At 64.8% G+C, this 17,016-nt stretch overlaps 1 protein-coding gene across 8 annotated transcripts; it reads left to right on the top strand.

Moving 5' to 3' along the window:
- Positions 1–37: 37 nt before the first annotated feature.
- SREBF1 (sterol regulatory element binding transcription factor 1) lies at positions 38–16,873 on the top strand. Of its 8 annotated transcripts, XM_082603762.1 has the most exons (20): positions 38–844; positions 7,526–7,570; positions 8,907–9,323; positions 9,680–9,867; positions 9,951–10,088; positions 10,169–10,390; positions 11,064–11,178; positions 11,338–11,558; positions 11,771–11,972; positions 12,094–12,272; positions 12,551–12,812; positions 12,893–13,059; positions 13,211–13,379; positions 13,923–14,055; positions 14,313–14,422; positions 14,538–14,670; positions 14,837–15,002; positions 15,379–15,579; positions 15,680–15,791; positions 16,142–16,873. In XM_082603762.1, the coding sequence occupies exons 1-20, from the start codon at positions 697–699 to the stop codon at positions 16,369–16,371; spliced, it is 3,558 nt and encodes a 1,185-aa protein (XP_082459888.1). In that variant the 5' UTR covers positions 38–696; the 3' UTR covers positions 16,372–16,873. The 8 variants fall into 8 exon arrangements, with proteins under 8 accessions (XP_082459888.1, XP_082459883.1, XP_082459887.1 ...); XM_082603757.1 differs by lacking the exon at positions 7,526–7,570 and having other exon boundaries at positions 41–787; XM_082603761.1 differs by lacking the exon at positions 7,526–7,570 and having other exon boundaries at positions 716–787; positions 9,119–9,323.
- Positions 16,874–17,016: the final 143 nt, after the last annotated feature.

The following is a 17,016-nucleotide window of genomic DNA, read 5'->3' as shown; positions in this document are numbered from 1 at the left end:
CCCTTCTGTCATTCCCACAGCTGCATCTGGGAGCAAACCAGATTAAGTCAGGGTGGGAAATTCCAGCCTCTTCCAGGCTCTTCAGGAGGCCCATCTGATCTGGACACTGAGGAGGGTCAGGCTCATCTCAGGCCCAGCCAGCCATGGTCACTAACGTCCGGGCCAGCCTATGTGGAGACATCAGCAAGCCCCGTTACAGCTGAGGTAAATGAGGCACAGAGTGGGGCCTGCTGCCTGGCCGGAGGCCGCACAGCAGGTCTTGGACGGGTCTGTCTCCTAAAGACCCAACTCTCGGAACGAGGTTTGTCGGGTCACCTCCCTCCCCAAGTCCAGAGACCTCTGGGACGGACCCAGTCCGGGGCCTCCACTCGGCCCCCTTGCTTGGTGCTGGAGAGGCCAGGGCCTGCCGAAGCCCCGTAGCAGTCGTCACTTGGATGGAGGGGCCGGCCGGGTAGGTGTGCAGGCCAGACCCGAGCCGGCCCCGCGCTCTCCAGGTGGGGCGGGACCGTCCACCGGGGGCGGGGCTCCCCGCAAGGCTCCTCCCCGCCCCCGCCCACCCCGCAGAGCCGCCACAGGGAGCCCAGTTGCCGAGGAACTTTTCGCGGGCGCCGAGCCCCACTGAGGCCAGGGCGTGACGCGAACTCGCGGAGCGGCGGCGGCGGGCCGGGCGGGCCGCCGGGAGGAGGCGACTACGCCATGGACGAGCCACACTTCAGCGAAGCGGTCTTGGAGCAGGCGCTGGCCGAGCCGAGCGAGCTGGACGCGGCGCTGCTGACCGACATCGAAGGTGTGTCAGGGCCACTGGGCTCCGCGCGAGTGGGGCGCGCAGGGGTCGCCGGCCTTTGTCTTCGGGGCGGCGGGGGGCGCGGGGCGGGGCGCTGGCGCTGGCTCCGTGCGGGACGCGCGGGGCGCCCCGTGTCTTTGCGCCGAGCGCTGCGGGCCTCGCTGTCCTGTCCGCGCAGAGCCTCCCGCGCCCGCCCTGGCTGTTCAAGCCGCTCCTGGAGGCTCGGCGCTGGGCACGTGCGCCTCTGGGCGTCCCGGTCCGCCCCCCGCGGCCAGTGAGTCCTCAGCCCCTAGGCGGCCGCGGCGAGAGCCTGGGACCCGGGCATCGCCGAGGCCCCGCCCCCGCTCCGGCCTTGACGTCAGCGGGAGGTTATTCTCGGTCATTCCCTCCGGCCCGAGAGTTCAGCTCCGCGCAGGAGCTCTTGCGCAGGCGCGCGGGCGTCCTCCAGCCCCTGCCCACCAGGGTCCGGTTCTCCTAGCCGGTGCCGGGCATCGGTTCGGCACACATTTACTGAGCATCTACTAGGCCCCGTCCTAGGCACCAGGGGTTCACAGACAGATCTGGGCTCCCCTTTTCTTGGAAGCACAAAAATCGCCAAGGAAACCCACAAACGGCTATTTAGTTACACCTTGTGGTCGAGCCGGGGCAGGGCGACAGCTTCCGGTAGAGCGGTGGGGTGAGACCTGAAAGTCAGCCCCAGGACCCGTTGGGAAGGATGTTTTCACCGCAGAGGGCACGGCGAGGAGTTGGAGATTCACAGGTGAGGCTGGGCAGGTTGGCAGAATGAGGACCGTTGTCGGCAGGGAAAGGAGGGAGCAGCTGCCCCGGCTCGCTGACACCTGTGGAAGCACCGCTCTGGTTGTTCTACAGAGAAGGGGTTGGGGGAGACACTGAAGCAGGGGCCAGTTAGGAGGCTGTTGCCCACTGTGCAGACAGCAAATCCCAGACCCCCTGAGTTGCCTCCGAGGTTGCTATGTTGCACTTGGTTGATGGGGAAACAGGCCAAGAGCACAGGACCCAAACCTCCCACAACCTGGATAGACATGTCCATGGAGCCTGTGGCCACTCTGGGGTTGGCAAAACGGACACCCACTCCTGCCCTACTGCAGCCTTGCAGATGAACCCAGCTGGCAGGGCCCAAGACTCTCCAGGTCCCCTGAGAGGAACGAGGGTTGAGAGGAGGGCCAGGCAGCCCTCGAGTCCGGGATGGGGAGCTGGACTGGATCCCAGAGGCAGTGGGGAGTCTTGGGGGAGGGGTTGGGGCAGGGCAGTGCCATGCTTGGGTTCTGTGCCGGAAGTTCCCTCTGGCTGTTGGGTTGGATGATCACAGCGCGAGTAGAGAAGACTCATTCAGCACTTATTGTATGCCAGGCACTGTGCTGACCACTGAGTCCTCCCAACAGCCCCAAATGAGGGCCTTGAGGCACAGAGAGGTTAAGTGACTTGTCCCAGGTCACACAGCCAGAGCATGGCAGAGCCAGAATTCAAACCCAAGCTGTGGGCTCCAGAGCCCAAGCTCTTAACTGCTGGGCTCCTAAAAGTGTGTGCAGGTGTGTATGGGGGTGGGCAATAGAGCAGGGGACCCAGGAGGCTACTCCACATGGAGGTATGCTGGGGGTCGGGGAGGGGTCATAGGTCACACCTCCCCATCCCAGGCAAGAGCCTTTGACTCATGAGACTGAGGACTGGCCTTGAGCCCCACCCAGCCCAGGCATCTGCCTCGACCAGACTCTGTCGTGTGACCAGTTCTTGGGGTGGCACTTTCACCAGGAGTCGCAGGTTCTGTGCTGAAGGCACTGCCCCCGCCACAGTGCACCGTGACTCCTGGTGAGTCAGTCTCCTCCCGGCCTCCTTTTCTTGTTCTTGCTTTGGGGTCCTTTGTGGCCGTGGGCAGAGGGCATGTGAGAGCTGTCCCGCGTGAGCATTGGGATCGTTGTTCCGGGGCAGTCCTCACCTCCCTGCTGGTTAATTCACCAGGTGTTGAATGTGTGCTTAGTGCAGAGGAGGCGAGTGGAGATGGCTGCCTGTCGGGCCCGCGCATCTCCCGCGGGTGGGCCTGGGGCTCCAGCGCACAGCTTGTAGTCATCTCTGCCTGGGCTCCCCAGTTCACTCTGTCTTGGCACCCCAGGTGTCTGCCTTCTGGCATCTTGCCCACCGCTCTGCCCAGTACCTGAATCAACTGCACGGGCCGGGCCTCCTGGGGTCCAGGCCAGCCTGATGGAGAGGACACATGGGGGCCACCCTGCCCCCAGGCCTCTCCCCGCAGTCTCTCATGCCCAGTTGTCTGCCTGGCCCCACCAAGCACGGGCCCTCCTTAGGAAACAAGCTCACGGTGACTTACAGCCCAGCTCCTGGCCCTGGTGCGCACCTCCTCAGCTCCCTAACCACCGTGGCTCCCCAGTGCCCCGAGATAAAGTCCCCTTGTCCCAGCATGGCGTTCGAGACCTGTACGGTGGCCAAGCCTGCCCTCCGTGACGATTCCCATCCCTCCAGGTCCCACGCCACTGACATGTTCTGCCCCCATGTGGTGCCCCTGCCTCATCCCCACGGCAGAGCCTGGGAGAGGCCTCTCCCACCAGACACAACCCGCTCTCCGTCCCTCTTCCTGCCTTTGGTACATCCACAGGCCCTGTGGATGTGCCCTTTGACCCCGGGACCTGACTGGGGCTGCACATCGGCACATGTGTTAGGAGACGGGAGGGCCTCAGAAATGCCATGGTCACCTCTTCACCCAGTGTATAGACAAGGAGCAGACGCCTCCACTGCCCCCCAGCTGCCCAGCCTGTATGGCAGCCAAGGGGGTGAGCGACAGGAAGGCCAGGCCCGGCGGGGCTTGCTTCCCAGGCCAAGAACCTGTTGAAGAAGACCATTTCTAGTTGGCAGAGGAGCGCCAGAGCACAGCAGGTGTTTCTGAGTCTCTGGCCATAGTTGATGGTTTGCTGGGCAGAACACCTCAAGGCAGCCTTGGGGATGCAAACTAAAGCACTTTTGAGGTTCCAGTCACACAGTTGTGGGGACTAAAGAAAGCAACCCAAAGTAGGTAAAACGATAAAACCCAGTGCTGGTGATGCTCCGAGGAAATGGAAGCATTGCAGGGGAGAGTGTAAAGGGGTTGATCTTTCCAGAAAGCAGCCTGGCAGCTCTGAAGCAGCATGCTGCCTTTGAAACAACACACCCACTTCAGATTTAAAACAGCTGCAGTGAAACAACCCCGAAGGGGGAAATATAATTAACATAAAGGAGTGGATAGCACTGTTTAGACTGGAACGTTGCTCAGCAGGACGGGACCGCCCCCTACATCGCCGCTGCGTCAGGCCCATGGGTTGTTTCCCAGCTGCTGGAAGGAATCTCTACCCCAGGACAGGATGTTGGAGTTGGTGCTGGCCAATCTGTCCAGCGGCCGTGCTCAGGGTCACTTGGTCCGTGTAATTGGGAGTGGCGTGTGGAGGGGCACTAATGAGGGAAGTGTGCGAGGCGGTGACCTCAGAGCAGGTTTTGAGAGGAGGAGGAGTTTGCAGGTGGACACGTGATAGTGGGAGGGGCCTTCGTGGCAGAGGGAACGGGCTGGGCGAGCGCACAGCCTTCTGAAAGCAGACAGGAGAGTCAGGCTCACAGGCCAGGGACCAGCAGGGGTGGGGCTGGCAGTGCACACGCCCCTCGATCTGGTCTCCTCTGTGCTCAGCCCCGTGCTGAGTGATTGCGTGTCACAGCTGGCTCAGGCCTTGACCCTGCCCTGGGGGCTCCTCTAAGGGCAGTCAGGAAGGCCTCGGAGCCGAGGTGGTGCTGGGGCTGTGCCTTGCACCTTTGCACTGCCTCGCCTGCCTCCGTGTCCCACTCTGCACACACGTCCTGACCTGGCGTGAGTGGTGGGTGGCAGCGAGGTGGGACAGAGCCAGGCTGGCCCTGGTGCTCACACCTGCCCCTGGCAGGCTGGGCTGAGGGCTGTGGGCTTGGGGGTTGGCAGGCCTGGGTTTGTGTCCCAGATTGTCCACTTGGCAGCCAGGGGACCTGGGGCCCATCGCTTCCCTCTGAGCCTTAGTGACCTCCTCCGTCTAGAGGGCACACTCCCAGCTTCCCCTGGGGCTCCAGCCCCGGGCCCGTCCCACTCCAGGAAGAGCCGGCACCCACTTGCACCCCCGGGCAGCCCTACGCACACAAAGGGCAGCCTGTGCCCCTGCTGCACAGTCACCGGCTGTGGACATGTGAGCCTGCCAACCGGGCTCCTCAGAGAGCAGCAGGGTGGGTGGCAGGCAGGGTGCAGCCCCCCTCCCCACCACTGCCCTGCACCCTCCATCGAGTGGGCGGAGCTGGGACGGGGCTGCTGCTTTGCACCGTTTGCCATTCTTCACAGCTGTGCAGACTTTGTGACCTGCTTGCAAATCCCTTTCCTGCCCATTCCCTGAGAAATGGTCTCCTTGGCTCAGGTGAGAGACGAACGTGGGTTGGAACTCCAGCTCTTGACTGTCTCCCTGACCCCCACCCCCTTGGCCCCTCTGCTCCAGCCACACCGGCCTCCTCGCTGTCTTGATGTCACCTCCTCAGAGAGGCCTGACTGCCTCCGTTTTTTCATGGTGCTCATCACCACCTGCACCCCTGTTCCTCCCTGTATTTGCAGACTGTTGGTCTCCAAATGGAACAGAAGCTCCACGAGGGACGTCTTCGTGCTGTGTTCCAGCACCCTAGTGCCTGGCACACTTAGTAGACACTTAGGAAAGGGCAGTAGGTATTGCCACAGAAGCAGATCTGGGCTTCGTGGGCCAGGCTGTGTAGGTGAGGTGGTGAGCTCCCTGTCCCAGGAAGCGTGCAAGCAGGGTTTCTTCAGGGTGCAAGACCTCGTGCAGTTTGGATGGGCCCGAGGCTCCCGTGATGGTCAGAGCTGGGCTCCTGTAGGTTCATGGCGCAGGGCCCCTCCAGGATTTGCATCATGGCCTCACCGAATAAACAGGCAGGAGAATAAAGGGCTGCCCCACATCTGCCTTCAGAGGGAGGTCTGAAGGCGAGCCAGGGAGGGGGAAGGAGGTTTCAGGTTTCCTGTTGTGTCCTGATAGGATCAGGGCAGGCTAGGAGGAAGGAGAGGAAAAGGAGTCAGGCTTGGGGCCGGCAGGTGGGCCCACTGAGGCCGAGCCCGAGCCTCCAGTCTCCCGATGTGCAGAGAGTGCGTGCAGGAGCCACGTGGGCCTTGAGTCTTCCCTCATGTGGGAAGCCAGGAAGCCAAGTGCTCAGCTCACCCAAGGAGGGGCCGCACTGCGGGATCCCGGCCAGCCTTTCGGACCCGCTGCGGGGGAGCTTCCTTAAATTGTGCACGCTGGGGACCTCTCTTGCCTCCTGGAATCCCCTACTCTGAGGCCAGGAGTGAAGGCTCAGAGAAGGGGAATGAGAAGGGAGAAGGGCAGAAGGATGGGTAAGGAGCTGGGAGGGCTTGACCCCTCGGGGCAGTTGGCCCTGGTCCTGGCCCGGCCCTTCAGAGTCTCAGGCCCTTCAGAGTCTGAGGCGAGTGTCTGCTGTGGGCCTTGGAATTCAGGCCTCAGTGTCTTCCAGTCTCAAGGTACTGAGGTGAGGGAGGAGCCTTCCCAACAGCAGTGTCTTGTTTGTTTTTTGGGGGTGAGGGAGGGTGTGAGCAGCCACCGGCTGAGGAGAGATGGAGATGAGGATGCTAGAGAATTCTGTTGCCCTTGGCACCCCCTGCAAGGCCATGGAAGGACCCGGACAAAGGAGGATGGGTGGGTTGGGGGGCGTTACCTCGGCTAGCCTGCTGGAGAGGGAGGGCCATCTGGGCCAGGGGTTCTCCAGTCCCCCAACACCCTCCGAGGCTGCAGGAGACCAGGAGAGGGTACCGGGGTGGGCCCGGCCACAGTTGGAGGCTGGCCTGAGCCCGGGATCTGCTTGGCCACAGAAGCCTGAGCTGGCAACCTGGGCTGCTGGCCAGGCTATGTTCATGTGTGTGTGTGGAACTCTGACCTTACACAGAAGGGGAGACAGGCCCAGGTGCCCCTCCAAAGACCCCCAGAGCCTGTCACCCTACGACTTCCTCACTTTCTGTCCCAGGGATTGGGCTGCCTCTTGGACTCCCCGGCCCTACAGTGAATAAGTGAGTGAATCAGGCTTCACCCAGAGACTGCTGGTCAGGTGGGGGAGGGGTGGGACCTTCACCGACCCCCATCCCAGACCCAGGCCCCTCTGCAAAGGGATGCCTGTGTGGGGCGTCAGCTCCGGTTGTTACTGGCTGGGCACTTTGGGGTAGGGGTTTCCCTTCCTCAGTTTCCCAACAGTGACCTGTTGTCAGGGGTCCATGCGGTTGGGTGCGGCAGAGACTTGGATGCGGAGTTGGGGCACCCCTGGCCGGCCCCACGCCCGCTCCGCCGCGCTCTCGGAGGTGGGAGCAGGGGACGTGATCTCCGGTAACCCTGCGGACGTCGGCGCCGAGCGGGTTGAGGGCCGGCGTCCGCGAGTAACCCCGGCCCCATCCGGCCCTGCGGGGCTCAAACCGAGCCGCGCGCCGCGGGGGTGGGGCGGGGCCCCAGGAGGAGGTGGCGCGGCCGCTGATTGGCCACGCGCGCTCACCCCATGCCCGGCCCGCGGCCCCGGGAGGGCGTGGCCATTCGGAGGGGCGTGGCCGCTCGGCGGGGGCGGAGCCAGCGGGGGCGGGACCGGCGGCGCGCTCGGCGGCTTTAAAGCGCGGCCGGCCACGCAGGTGAAGTCAGCGCGCGGACACCGGGAGGCTAGCCGCCTGGGCGCCCTGAGGGGCGGCGGGCGCAGGCCGCGGAGCCATGGACTGCACGTTCGAAGGTATTTTTTGGAGGACCCCACCTCTTTATTACAGTTTCCATCTGTATCGCGGGGTCCTCATCCCCGGTGCCCTGAGGGGAGGTGTACCCGCTCCCGGGCCTCAGGGGACCTAGCGGACCCCTCCCCAACCTCAGTAGTCACCCCCACCCCCACGTCTGGCGTGAGAGGGTGGCCTTCCCACATCCTCTGCTTCGCAGGGAGGAGGGCCGGTTGTCCTTCTGTCTCCTGGGGCTCCTATTTTGGAGGGCTTCTTGAGCTTGCTAGACAGTGGGCCCCCTGGGTTCAGCCAGTTTTTCTTTCTGGGTTTCAGTTTCCCCATCTGTCAAAGGGGCTCATGAAGCCTGGGGAGCGAGCAGGTCCTGCAGGTGAAAGCACTCTATGCCCCATGACCTGCGCAAACCTGGAGGGCCCGCCACGTGTTTCTGTTTGAGGACCCAGGAGGCTGAGCCTGGCACCCCCATCTCGCTCTCCTGGAGGCCGTAAGGAGGTCCCCTGCAGTCACTTTCCTGCCTGGCACCTGTCAGTAGGAGGGACTCGGGCGACGTTGACTCTCCCCTCCGTGCGGCCATCCTGCCACAAAGGGTCTCATCTGTCTTGTGCAGATGAGGAAACTGAGGCCCAGTGAGAGGAAGCCCTAGCTGGAAGCCCAGGCTGGGGACCTGGGGTACACCTCGGGCTCCCAGGGTTTGCGCATGGATCCTGCAGAGTACTTTGACCCAGTGGGTGGCTCCCCCAGTGGGTTAGAGGGCCCTAGGCTGACCCAGCCAGGATGCTGATTGCCAGCTGGGGAAGAGGGCCTGTGGCCAGGCTGGGGCTGCGGCAGGCAGTGTGTCCAGTCTGTATGAGGAGGAAAGAGGACAGACGGCGTTTGCTTTTGTCGAGGGGAAACTGAAGCCTGAATGGCCGGTCCCGAGGCTGCTTGGCTGCAGATGGGGTCTGGGCTTGTGCCCAGAACACACAGGGACACTCTGGTTGGCACACACTTGGCCAGCGGCTGGCTCTGCCCCAAGCCTCGGTCTGTCCCACAGAGGAGTGGGTTGGTGAAGGCAGCTCTGAAGCCGGGAGTTGCGGGCCCAGCCCTCAGTTCTGCCTTCGCCTCGTCCTGGGGCAGGTCGGTGGGCCTCAGCGGGGCGCTGGGCTCGTCCAGTGTTGCAAGGCCATTTGACGCACCTGGCAGAGCTCCAGATGTCACAGGTGTCTGTGAGTGGGGGCTCCTGGGGGTGGCTTTCTGTTTCTGTGGCGTTGGTCCCACAGGTGCACTGTGGGGGTGGGGGGGGAGCGTGCAAATCCGTGACACCTGCCCCGCTGTTGCTCACACAGCTTCTCCTTACCGCAGACATGCTTCAGCTCATCAACAACCAAGACAGCGACTTCCCGGGCCTGTTCGACCCGCCCTACGCTGGGGGCGGAGCAGGGGGCACAGACCCTGCCAGTCCGTATGCCAGCTCCCCAGGCACCCTGTCCCCACCTCCTTCCATGATGAGCTCCCCACTTGAAGGCTTCCTGGGGGGGACCAAGGCGACAACCCCACCCTTGTCCCCTCCCCAGCCTGCACCCACCCCCCTGAAGATGTACCCTTCCGTGCCTGCCTTCTCCGCGGGGCCTGCCATCAAGGAGGAACCAGCGCCCCTGACCACCCTCCAGCCGCTGCCGGGGGCCCTCCTGCCCCAGCGCCTTCCGGCCGCAGCCCCACCGCAGTTCAGCTCTGCCCCTGTTTTGGGCTATCCCAACCCTCCTGGAGGCTTCTCCACAGGTAAGGGGCGCGTGTGGAGGGAGGGGCACAGCAGGAGCACCAGGAGGACGGTCTGCTGTGGTCTCAGAGGAATTTGCAGGCTCTAGAAATCGGGTCCCTGCTGTGCTGCTGGAGGTGCTCCCGTCACAGTCACCGGCCGCCGCTTCCCAGCCTCCCAGCGTCCACAGCAGATACTGTGCTGGGCTGGGAAGTGAGCAGGCTTGCATCAGAGCCCCAAGCAGGGACTGTCCCGATAGTAACCTGAGGCCATGAGGGTAACAACTCATTCAAGGTCACAGGGTGATAAGTACCTGCGGGGTGGGTTGGAAGTGGGTTAGGGCAGCCTGAGTCCACAGCTCCAGCCTTTATCTCTGCAGGGACCCCCCCGGGGAGCACCGCACAGTTGCTGCCTGGCCTGCCACTGGCTGCCCTGCCAGGGGTCCCGCCCGTCTCCTTGCACAACCAGGTCCAGAGTGCGGCTCCGCAGCAGCTGTTGACGGCCACAGCCACCCCGACAGTGGCCCCTGGAACAACCACTGTGACCTCACAGGTCCAGCAGGTCCCGGTGAGGGGGTCTGGCCTGGCCTCGGGGAGGTGGTGGCCCCAGCCCCACAACCCACAGCTGAGCCCCCTCTCTCCCGTCCTTAGGTCCTGCTGCAGCCCCACTTCATCAAGGCAGACTCGCTGCTGCTGACGACTGTGAAAACAGACGTGGGAGCCCCCATGAAGGCGGCAGGCATCAGCTCCCTGGCCCCTGGCATGGCTGTGCAGGCAGCGCCCTTGCAGGTGGGAGGCTTGGGCAGGGCGGGGGGACGGGGGGTTTGTATGCATGCATGTCCACCTGCTAACCGTGCCTGGCCCCGCAGACCCTGGTGAATAGCGGAACCATCTTGGCGACTGTGCCGCTGGTAGTGGACGCTGACAAGCTGCCCATCAACCGGCTGGCAGCCGGTGGCAAGGCCCCGGGCTCGGCCCAGAGCCGAGGTGAGAAGCGTACGGCCCACAATGCCATTGAGAAACGCTACCGCTCTTCCATCAATGACAAGATCGTCGAGCTCAAGGACTTGGTGGTGGGCACAGAGGCCAAGGTGCGGGCAGAGGCCCCGATGGGTGGCCCTGGGGAAGGAGGCACCTGGGGGGAAGAGGAGGCACCTGGGGGGAAGAGGAGGATGGGGCTGAACCTGGACAGACAGGCCTGGGGCTCCAGACTCCTTGGGTCTGGCGGCTCTGTTCAGCTGAGCTTCATGGAGGCCCTGTGCGGTGTGGGCTCTTCTAGGTGCTGGGGATTCAGCAGTGAACGGACAGACAAAAATTCTGCTGTTGAGCAGCTGACGTTCTGGCGGGGTGTCGGGGTGCCAACAGACACAGGACAGATCCGTGTTGGGGTTTGCCAGGTGGCATGAGTGCTGTGCCGGAAAGAAAACGGAGCGGGAAGAGGGATGGTGGGAGTTGCAGATCTGAATCGGGTGGTCAGGGGAGGCCTCGCAAATGTGATGCTGAATGTGAACAGAGGCCTGGAGGAGGTGAGGGGGCAAGGCGTGAAGGTGGAACGATGGTGACAGCGGTTAGCCATAAGCTATTGTATGCATTTTACTTGGGAGGGACGTCCTACTAGGGAGGAACATTCCATGTAGAAGGAACAGCAGGTGCAAAGGTCCTGAGGCAACTGTGTAGCAGAGCAGTCCCGCCCCTTGTGCTTAGCTGCCCACTTGTCTGGCCTAACCGGCCACCTGTGCTCTATCTCCTTCCTACCGCCTGCAGCTGAATAAATCTGCTGTCTTGCGCAAGGCCATCGACTACATCCGCTTCCTTCAGCAGGGCAACCAGAGACTCAAGCAGGAGAACCTGAGTCTGCGCACCGCTGCCCACAAAAGCAGTGAGTCCTGGCTCCCCTCCACGCCTGGTCTCACTTTAAGCTCTGACCCTGCAAGGGCCCTTCACCCCCCCTTTGGCCTTCCCCTGGTCCTCAGCTCCGATTTGGGGCGAGGTGGGGTGTGTAGCCCTCATCCCAGCCCAGCTCCTCTCTGGCCCACAGAATCTCTGAAGGACCTGGTGTCAGCCTGCGGCAGTGGAGGCCGCACAGACGTGCCCATGGAGGGCGAGAAGCCAGAGGTGGTGGACACCCTGAGCCCACCACCCTCAGACGCCGGCTCGCCCTTCCAGAGCAGCCCACTGTCCCTTGGCAGCAGGGGCAGTAGCAGCGGTGGCAGTGGCAGTGACTCAGAGCCTGACAGCCCAGTCTTTGAGGACAGCCAGGTTGGGCCGCACATCGTTGCCCCCTCCCTGTCATCCAGCGGCATCGTCTGAGTTCTGGGACTGGGGCATGTCCTACCTCCCGTTGTAGAGACAGGGAGCTGGGCAGGGGTCCCGCAGTAAGGCTGGGGGCAGAGCTGATCCCTCCTTCTCTGAGCTGAGCTCTCTGGGCTGTGCTTGCCCCGTTCTCACCACCCCGCCCACCCCCCACCCAGGTGAAGCCAGAGCAGCTGTCGCCCCCCCACAGCCGGGGCATGCTGGACCGCTCCCGCCTGGCCCTGTGTGTGCTTGTCTTCCTCTGTCTCTCCTGCAACCCCTTGGCCTCCCTGCTGGGCAGCCGGGGTCCCGCTGGCCCCTCTGATGCCACCAGCGTCTACCACGGTCCTGGGCGCAGCATGCTGGGTGCTGAGGGCAGAGGTAGGACAGGCCAGCCTGGGCAGTGCGAGGGGGGGGCTCTTGGGGATGTAGATCCCGGGCCTGTGGGCTTGGGGCTCTGGACTTCCTGGGTGCCGTGTCCCCAGCCTCTGTCTGCCCCCAGATGGCCTTGGCTGGGCCCCGTGGCTGCTGCCCCCACTGGTCTGGCTGATGAACGGGCTGCTGGTGCTGTTCTCCTTGGCGCTGCTCTTTGTCTACGGAGAGCCGGTCACGCGGCCCCACTCAGGCCCCGCCGTGCACTTCTGGAGGCATCGCAAGCAGGCTGACCTGGACCTGGCCCGGGTGAGCAGCCGGACCCCGGGGGTGTGGAGGGCGGGCAGGGCTGGGACCCTCAGCAGCACCTGGGAAGGTGCCGGGCACACCATGAATCTCCCCTGTTCTCTCCACTCCTGTCTACCCCTCAGACCCCCACTGAGCCCCGGGGGCCCAGCCGGCACTGCTGGGGTTGGTGGAGTCATGGCAGGGAGCCCAAGATGGAGGGCTCTCCGGGGCTAGAGGGGTGGCACGTGCTGGGGATGCTCTGACCCCACCTTTCTCACCTGGAAAACCCTCATCCGCAGGGGGACTTTGCCCAGGCTGCCCAGCAGCTGTGGCTGGCCCTGCGGGCCCTGGGCCGGCCCCTGCCCACCTCCCACCTGGACCTGGCCTGCAGCCTGCTCTGGAGCCTTATCCGCCACCTGCTGCAGCATCTCTGGGTGGGCCGCTGGCTGGCAGGCCGGGCGGGGGGCCTGCGGAGGGATGGTGCCCTGCAGGTGGACGCCCGCACCAGTGCCCGCGATGCGGCCCTTGTCTACCACAAGCTGCACCAGCTGCACACCATGGGTACGGCGGGCGAGGGCTGGGCCTGAGGGGGTCCCACCACCTCTGCGCCACGCCCAACCTCATGCCCTCCCATTTTCCAGGGAAGTACTCGGGCGGGCACCTGGCTGCTGCCAACCTGGCCCTGAGTGCCCTGAACCTGGCCGAGTGCGCGGGGGAGGCCATGTCCGTGGCCACGCTGGCTGAGATCTATGTGGCCACCGCGCTCAGGGTCAAGACCAGTCTCCCTCGGGCCTTGCATTTTCTGACAGTGAGTAGGTGGTGGGCTTGGTGGGGGACGGGGCTGAGGTCTCCCTGGGCTGAGGGCTGCCCGGGAGAGGCAGCTGGTTATGGGGGGCGCTCCAGGCCTCTGTGGTCTTGGCCCAGCATCTGGTGTGGCAGCCTTCTCCTCTCCCCTGCAGCGCTTCTTCCTGAGTAGTGCCCGCCAGGCCTCCCTGGCACAGAGCGGCTCAGTGCCTCTTGCCATGCAGTGGCTCTGCCACCCTGTGGGCCACCGTTTCTTCGTGGATGGGGATTGGGCTGTGTGCAGTGCTCCGCGGGACAGCCTGTACAGCATGGCCGGGAACCCAGGTGCCTTCTCACCCTGCGCCCGTCCCCTGTCCCTGGCCTCATCCTTCACCCCCATTCCTCATCCTCATCCCTGGCCAGTCCCTGTCCCCTGCATCTCTGCTGTCCCTGCCCACCCTGGTCTGTTGCCCCACCATCCGGTGTTGCCACGGGGGCTGCAGGAACAGGGAGGCCAAGCTGGCTCTGTCTCAGTTGGGGCTCTTCAGAGGCAAACAGGAAGAGGGATGTGGGGGTAGGTGGTTGCTTTGGGAGGTGCTCCCAGGCAGCACCGCTGTGCTGTGAGGAGGTCAGGAAGGGCGTGTGCCCAAGGTAGGTTATCCTGTCCACGGGGTGGGGGAGGCAGAGAATTTATCACCCAGCTTTCCTCCCTCTCAGAGCCAGGCCCCCCCGCGCCCAGGGAAGAGTCCTAGGTGCAGGGATGTGCCTGTGCACGGGGGGTGGGCCCTTCCGCCCGCCCCACTCTCCCCTTCCCCCCGCCCCACTCTCCCCTTCCCCCCGCCCCACTCTCCCCTTCCCCCCGCCCCACTCGCCCACTCCTCCCCACAGTGGACCCCCTGGCCCACGTGACTCAGCTATTCCGTGAACACCTCTTGGAGCGAGCACTGCATTGCCTGGCCCGGCCCAGCCCTGGCCCCGGCCCCGGCCCCGGCCCCGGCCCCGGATCAGCCGATGGGGACAGGTGAGTGTCCCTGTGCACCTCAGCAGGCCAGGTCTCCCACCCCCGGCCAGTGGAGCTTGGGAAAATCTGCGTCCAGGGACCCGTGTCAGTGGCCAGAGCCGGGTCACCGTGGCCTCAGTTTCCCCACCAGCCCGGCAGGGGCCAGCCGCACTTTGAGGAGCCAGGAAGCCAGGCTGTGCCGTGGGGGCCCGTGAGGAGGGCCATCTGCTTCAGGACTCCTGCCACCTGTCCCAACGGCCAGTCCTCTCCTGCCACAGGGAATTCTCCGATGCTCTCGGGTACCTGCAGCTGCTGAACAGCTGTTCTGACGTGGCCGGGGCTCCTGCCTGCAGCTTTTCCATCGGCTCCAGCATGGCTGCCACCGCCGGTGAGCCCCCAGGCCTCCCCGCCCCGTGACGCCCTCGGGCTCAGCGCCACAGCAGCTTGGCCTTGGGTGCGGTGTGGCCGAGTTTCAGGGACTCCTCCGGCCCTGCTTCCTGCAGGCACAGACCCTGTGGCCAAGTGGTGGGCCTCGCTGACGGCTGTGGTGACCCATTGGCTCCGGCGGGACGAGGCGGCGGCCGAGCGGCTGTATCCACTGGTGGAGCACCTGCCCCGCGCCCTGCAGGAGTCCGAGTGAGTGCAGGCTGCGTGCTCATGCCCCCACCCCGACCCCCAGCTTTGTTCTGTGCGGTTGGGGTCCCGTCATTTCTTTCCTGTAAAGCCAGAACCAGGGCAGGGGAAGCTCGGCAAGGGCCTGAGGCCTGGTCTGACCGTCATACCTCTGCCTTGGCGCCAACAGGAGACCCCTGCCCAGGGCGGCTCTGCACACCTTCAAGGCTGCCCGGGCCCTGCTGGGCCGTGGGAAGGCAGAGTCTGGCCCGGCCAGCCTGGCCGTGTGTGAGAAGGCCAGTGGATACCTTCAGGACAGCCTGGCCACTACACCAGCTGGCAGCTCCATTGACAAGGTGAGGGCTGGGGCCAGGGGCCTGGCGGATCTCGGGGGCCTTGGCCTTTCCACTCCCCGGACGGTCCCCCTTGGGCTGCAGAAGACTGCAGGGTCAGCCCGACAATACAGGACTGGGGGCTAAGGTTTGGGTCCAGGGGAGAGTGGCTGCCCCCCTCTGGCCTCAGTGTCCCCACCCCCGGAGGACGGCTGGGGTGAGCGCTGTAGCAGGGCCTGGAGAGCGGGCGGCCCCGCGGTGCATTGCTGTTGCATTGCATGTGTGAGGCGGGTGCAGTGCCTCGGCAGTGCAGCCCGGAGCCGGCCCCTGGCACCACGGGCCCCCACTCTTCCCTCCCAGGGCCAGAGCCCCCTGACCCCTGCCCTGCCCACCACCCCAGGTCATGCAGCTGCTCCTGTGTGACCTGCTTCTTGGGGCGCGCACCAGCCTGTGGCAGCGGCAGAAGCCGCCGGCGCCCTCCCAGGCCTCACCTGGCCCGGGCAGTGGGGCCCAGGCCTCTGCCCTCGAGCTCCGTGGCTTCCAGAGGGACCTGAGTGGCCTGAGGCGTCTGGCGCAGAGTTTCCGGCCTGCCATGCGGAGGGTGAGTGCCCATGGGGCCCTGGCTTGCAATGGGGATGTATGTGAGGTGTTGGGAGGGAGCGGGGGCCTGGCTGGAACCTCTCCTGGCCCCTCCTGCCCAGGTGTTCCTGCATGAAGCCACTGCCCGGCTGATGGCAGGGGCCAGCCCGGCGCGGACACACCAGCTCCTAGACCGCAGCCTGAGGAGGAGGGCCGGCCCCTGCGGCAAAGGAGGTGAGAAGGACAGCTGGCCCAGGTGGGAAGGGCCACACGCCAGGTGGAGGCTGCAGAGGGAGGCTGTGTGTAAGACACACAGGGACCGAGGGACTTGGTGGTGGCTCCCTGATGGGAGGCCTAACCTGAGTCAGTGGGGATGACTGTCCTTTGTGGGACACGCGACTGTACGCGGTCTGTGCTCCAGGGGTCAGGCGCGGAAGGGGCGAGGCTCCGTGCTCCTCCGAGACCGAGGGGGCGGGTGCTGACTAGCCTGGGGCGGGGCCGGTTGTCCCGGGGGGCGGGGCAGGGATCCGAGCCCCACCCCCGGCGCGGCCCCGCCCCTGACGTGCCGCTGTGCGTGTGTGCAGGCACGGCGGCGGAGCTGGAGCCGCGGCCCACGAGGCGGGAGCACGCGGAGGCGTTGCTCCTGGCTTCCTGCTACCTGCCGCCCGGCTTCCTGTCGGCGCCTGGGCAGCGAGTGGGCATGCTGGCCGAGGCGGCACGCACACTCGAGAAGCTCGGTGACCGCCGGCTGCTGCATGACTGCCAGCAGATGCTCATGCGCCTGGGCGGCGGGACCACCGTAACCTCCAGCTAGACCCCCGCTGGCGGCCCAGCCCCAGCGCTCCTGTTTCTGTCTCGACGGCCGAGGGCAGCGCTGGAGACCCGGGGTCCAAGGCTCGCCCACGGAGTGCACGGTCCCTGGAGGGCTGGAGACCCTCGGGGACTTCCGTACTTGACCTTGGGGCCTCCCCAGCCCGCTCCAGCACTCAATGAGCGGCGGCCGGGATGGTGCTGGCCCCTGGTGGCCAGCCGGGGGATTGCCAGGTCCTGGCCGCCGCTGGGGGTCAACTGTTACGCGCGCCGCCGATCCTAGGCTTTCCCTCTCCGTCCAGAGGGAAGAGGGGTGCGTTTCACTGAGGCGAAGGGCCCTGCCCCTGGCGCCTCCCTCCCATCTGGGGAGACCTGTGCATAGTGTAGATCGTGGTGCGCCAGCCTCCTGGCCTCTGAGGTTCCAAGTGTTACTTTGCCTTTTGCAAACTTTATTTTCATAGGTTGAGAAGTTTTATACAGAGAATAAAAAATGAACTTATTTATAATCTGGGTTTTGCTCCTTTGGGGAGGGGTGTGTGTACTAACCAGAGGGGATCCTTTGGGCCATCCGTCCCCCCAGCACCCAGGCAAATGCTTCCCATCCCTACCTGCCCTTCGGTTTGGGAGGCCCGGCTTTATTCCCTCCAGC

The sequence above is a fragment of the Mesoplodon mirus genome (genome assembly GCF_964341445.2).
Source record: "Mesoplodon mirus genome assembly, chromosome: 18".
NCBI classification, from domain to species: Eukaryota; Metazoa; Chordata; class Mammalia; order Artiodactyla; family Ziphiidae; genus Mesoplodon; species Mesoplodon mirus.
The sequence above is the reverse complement of the archived record's forward strand: the minus strand, read 5'-3'. Positions and strand labels throughout refer to the sequence as shown.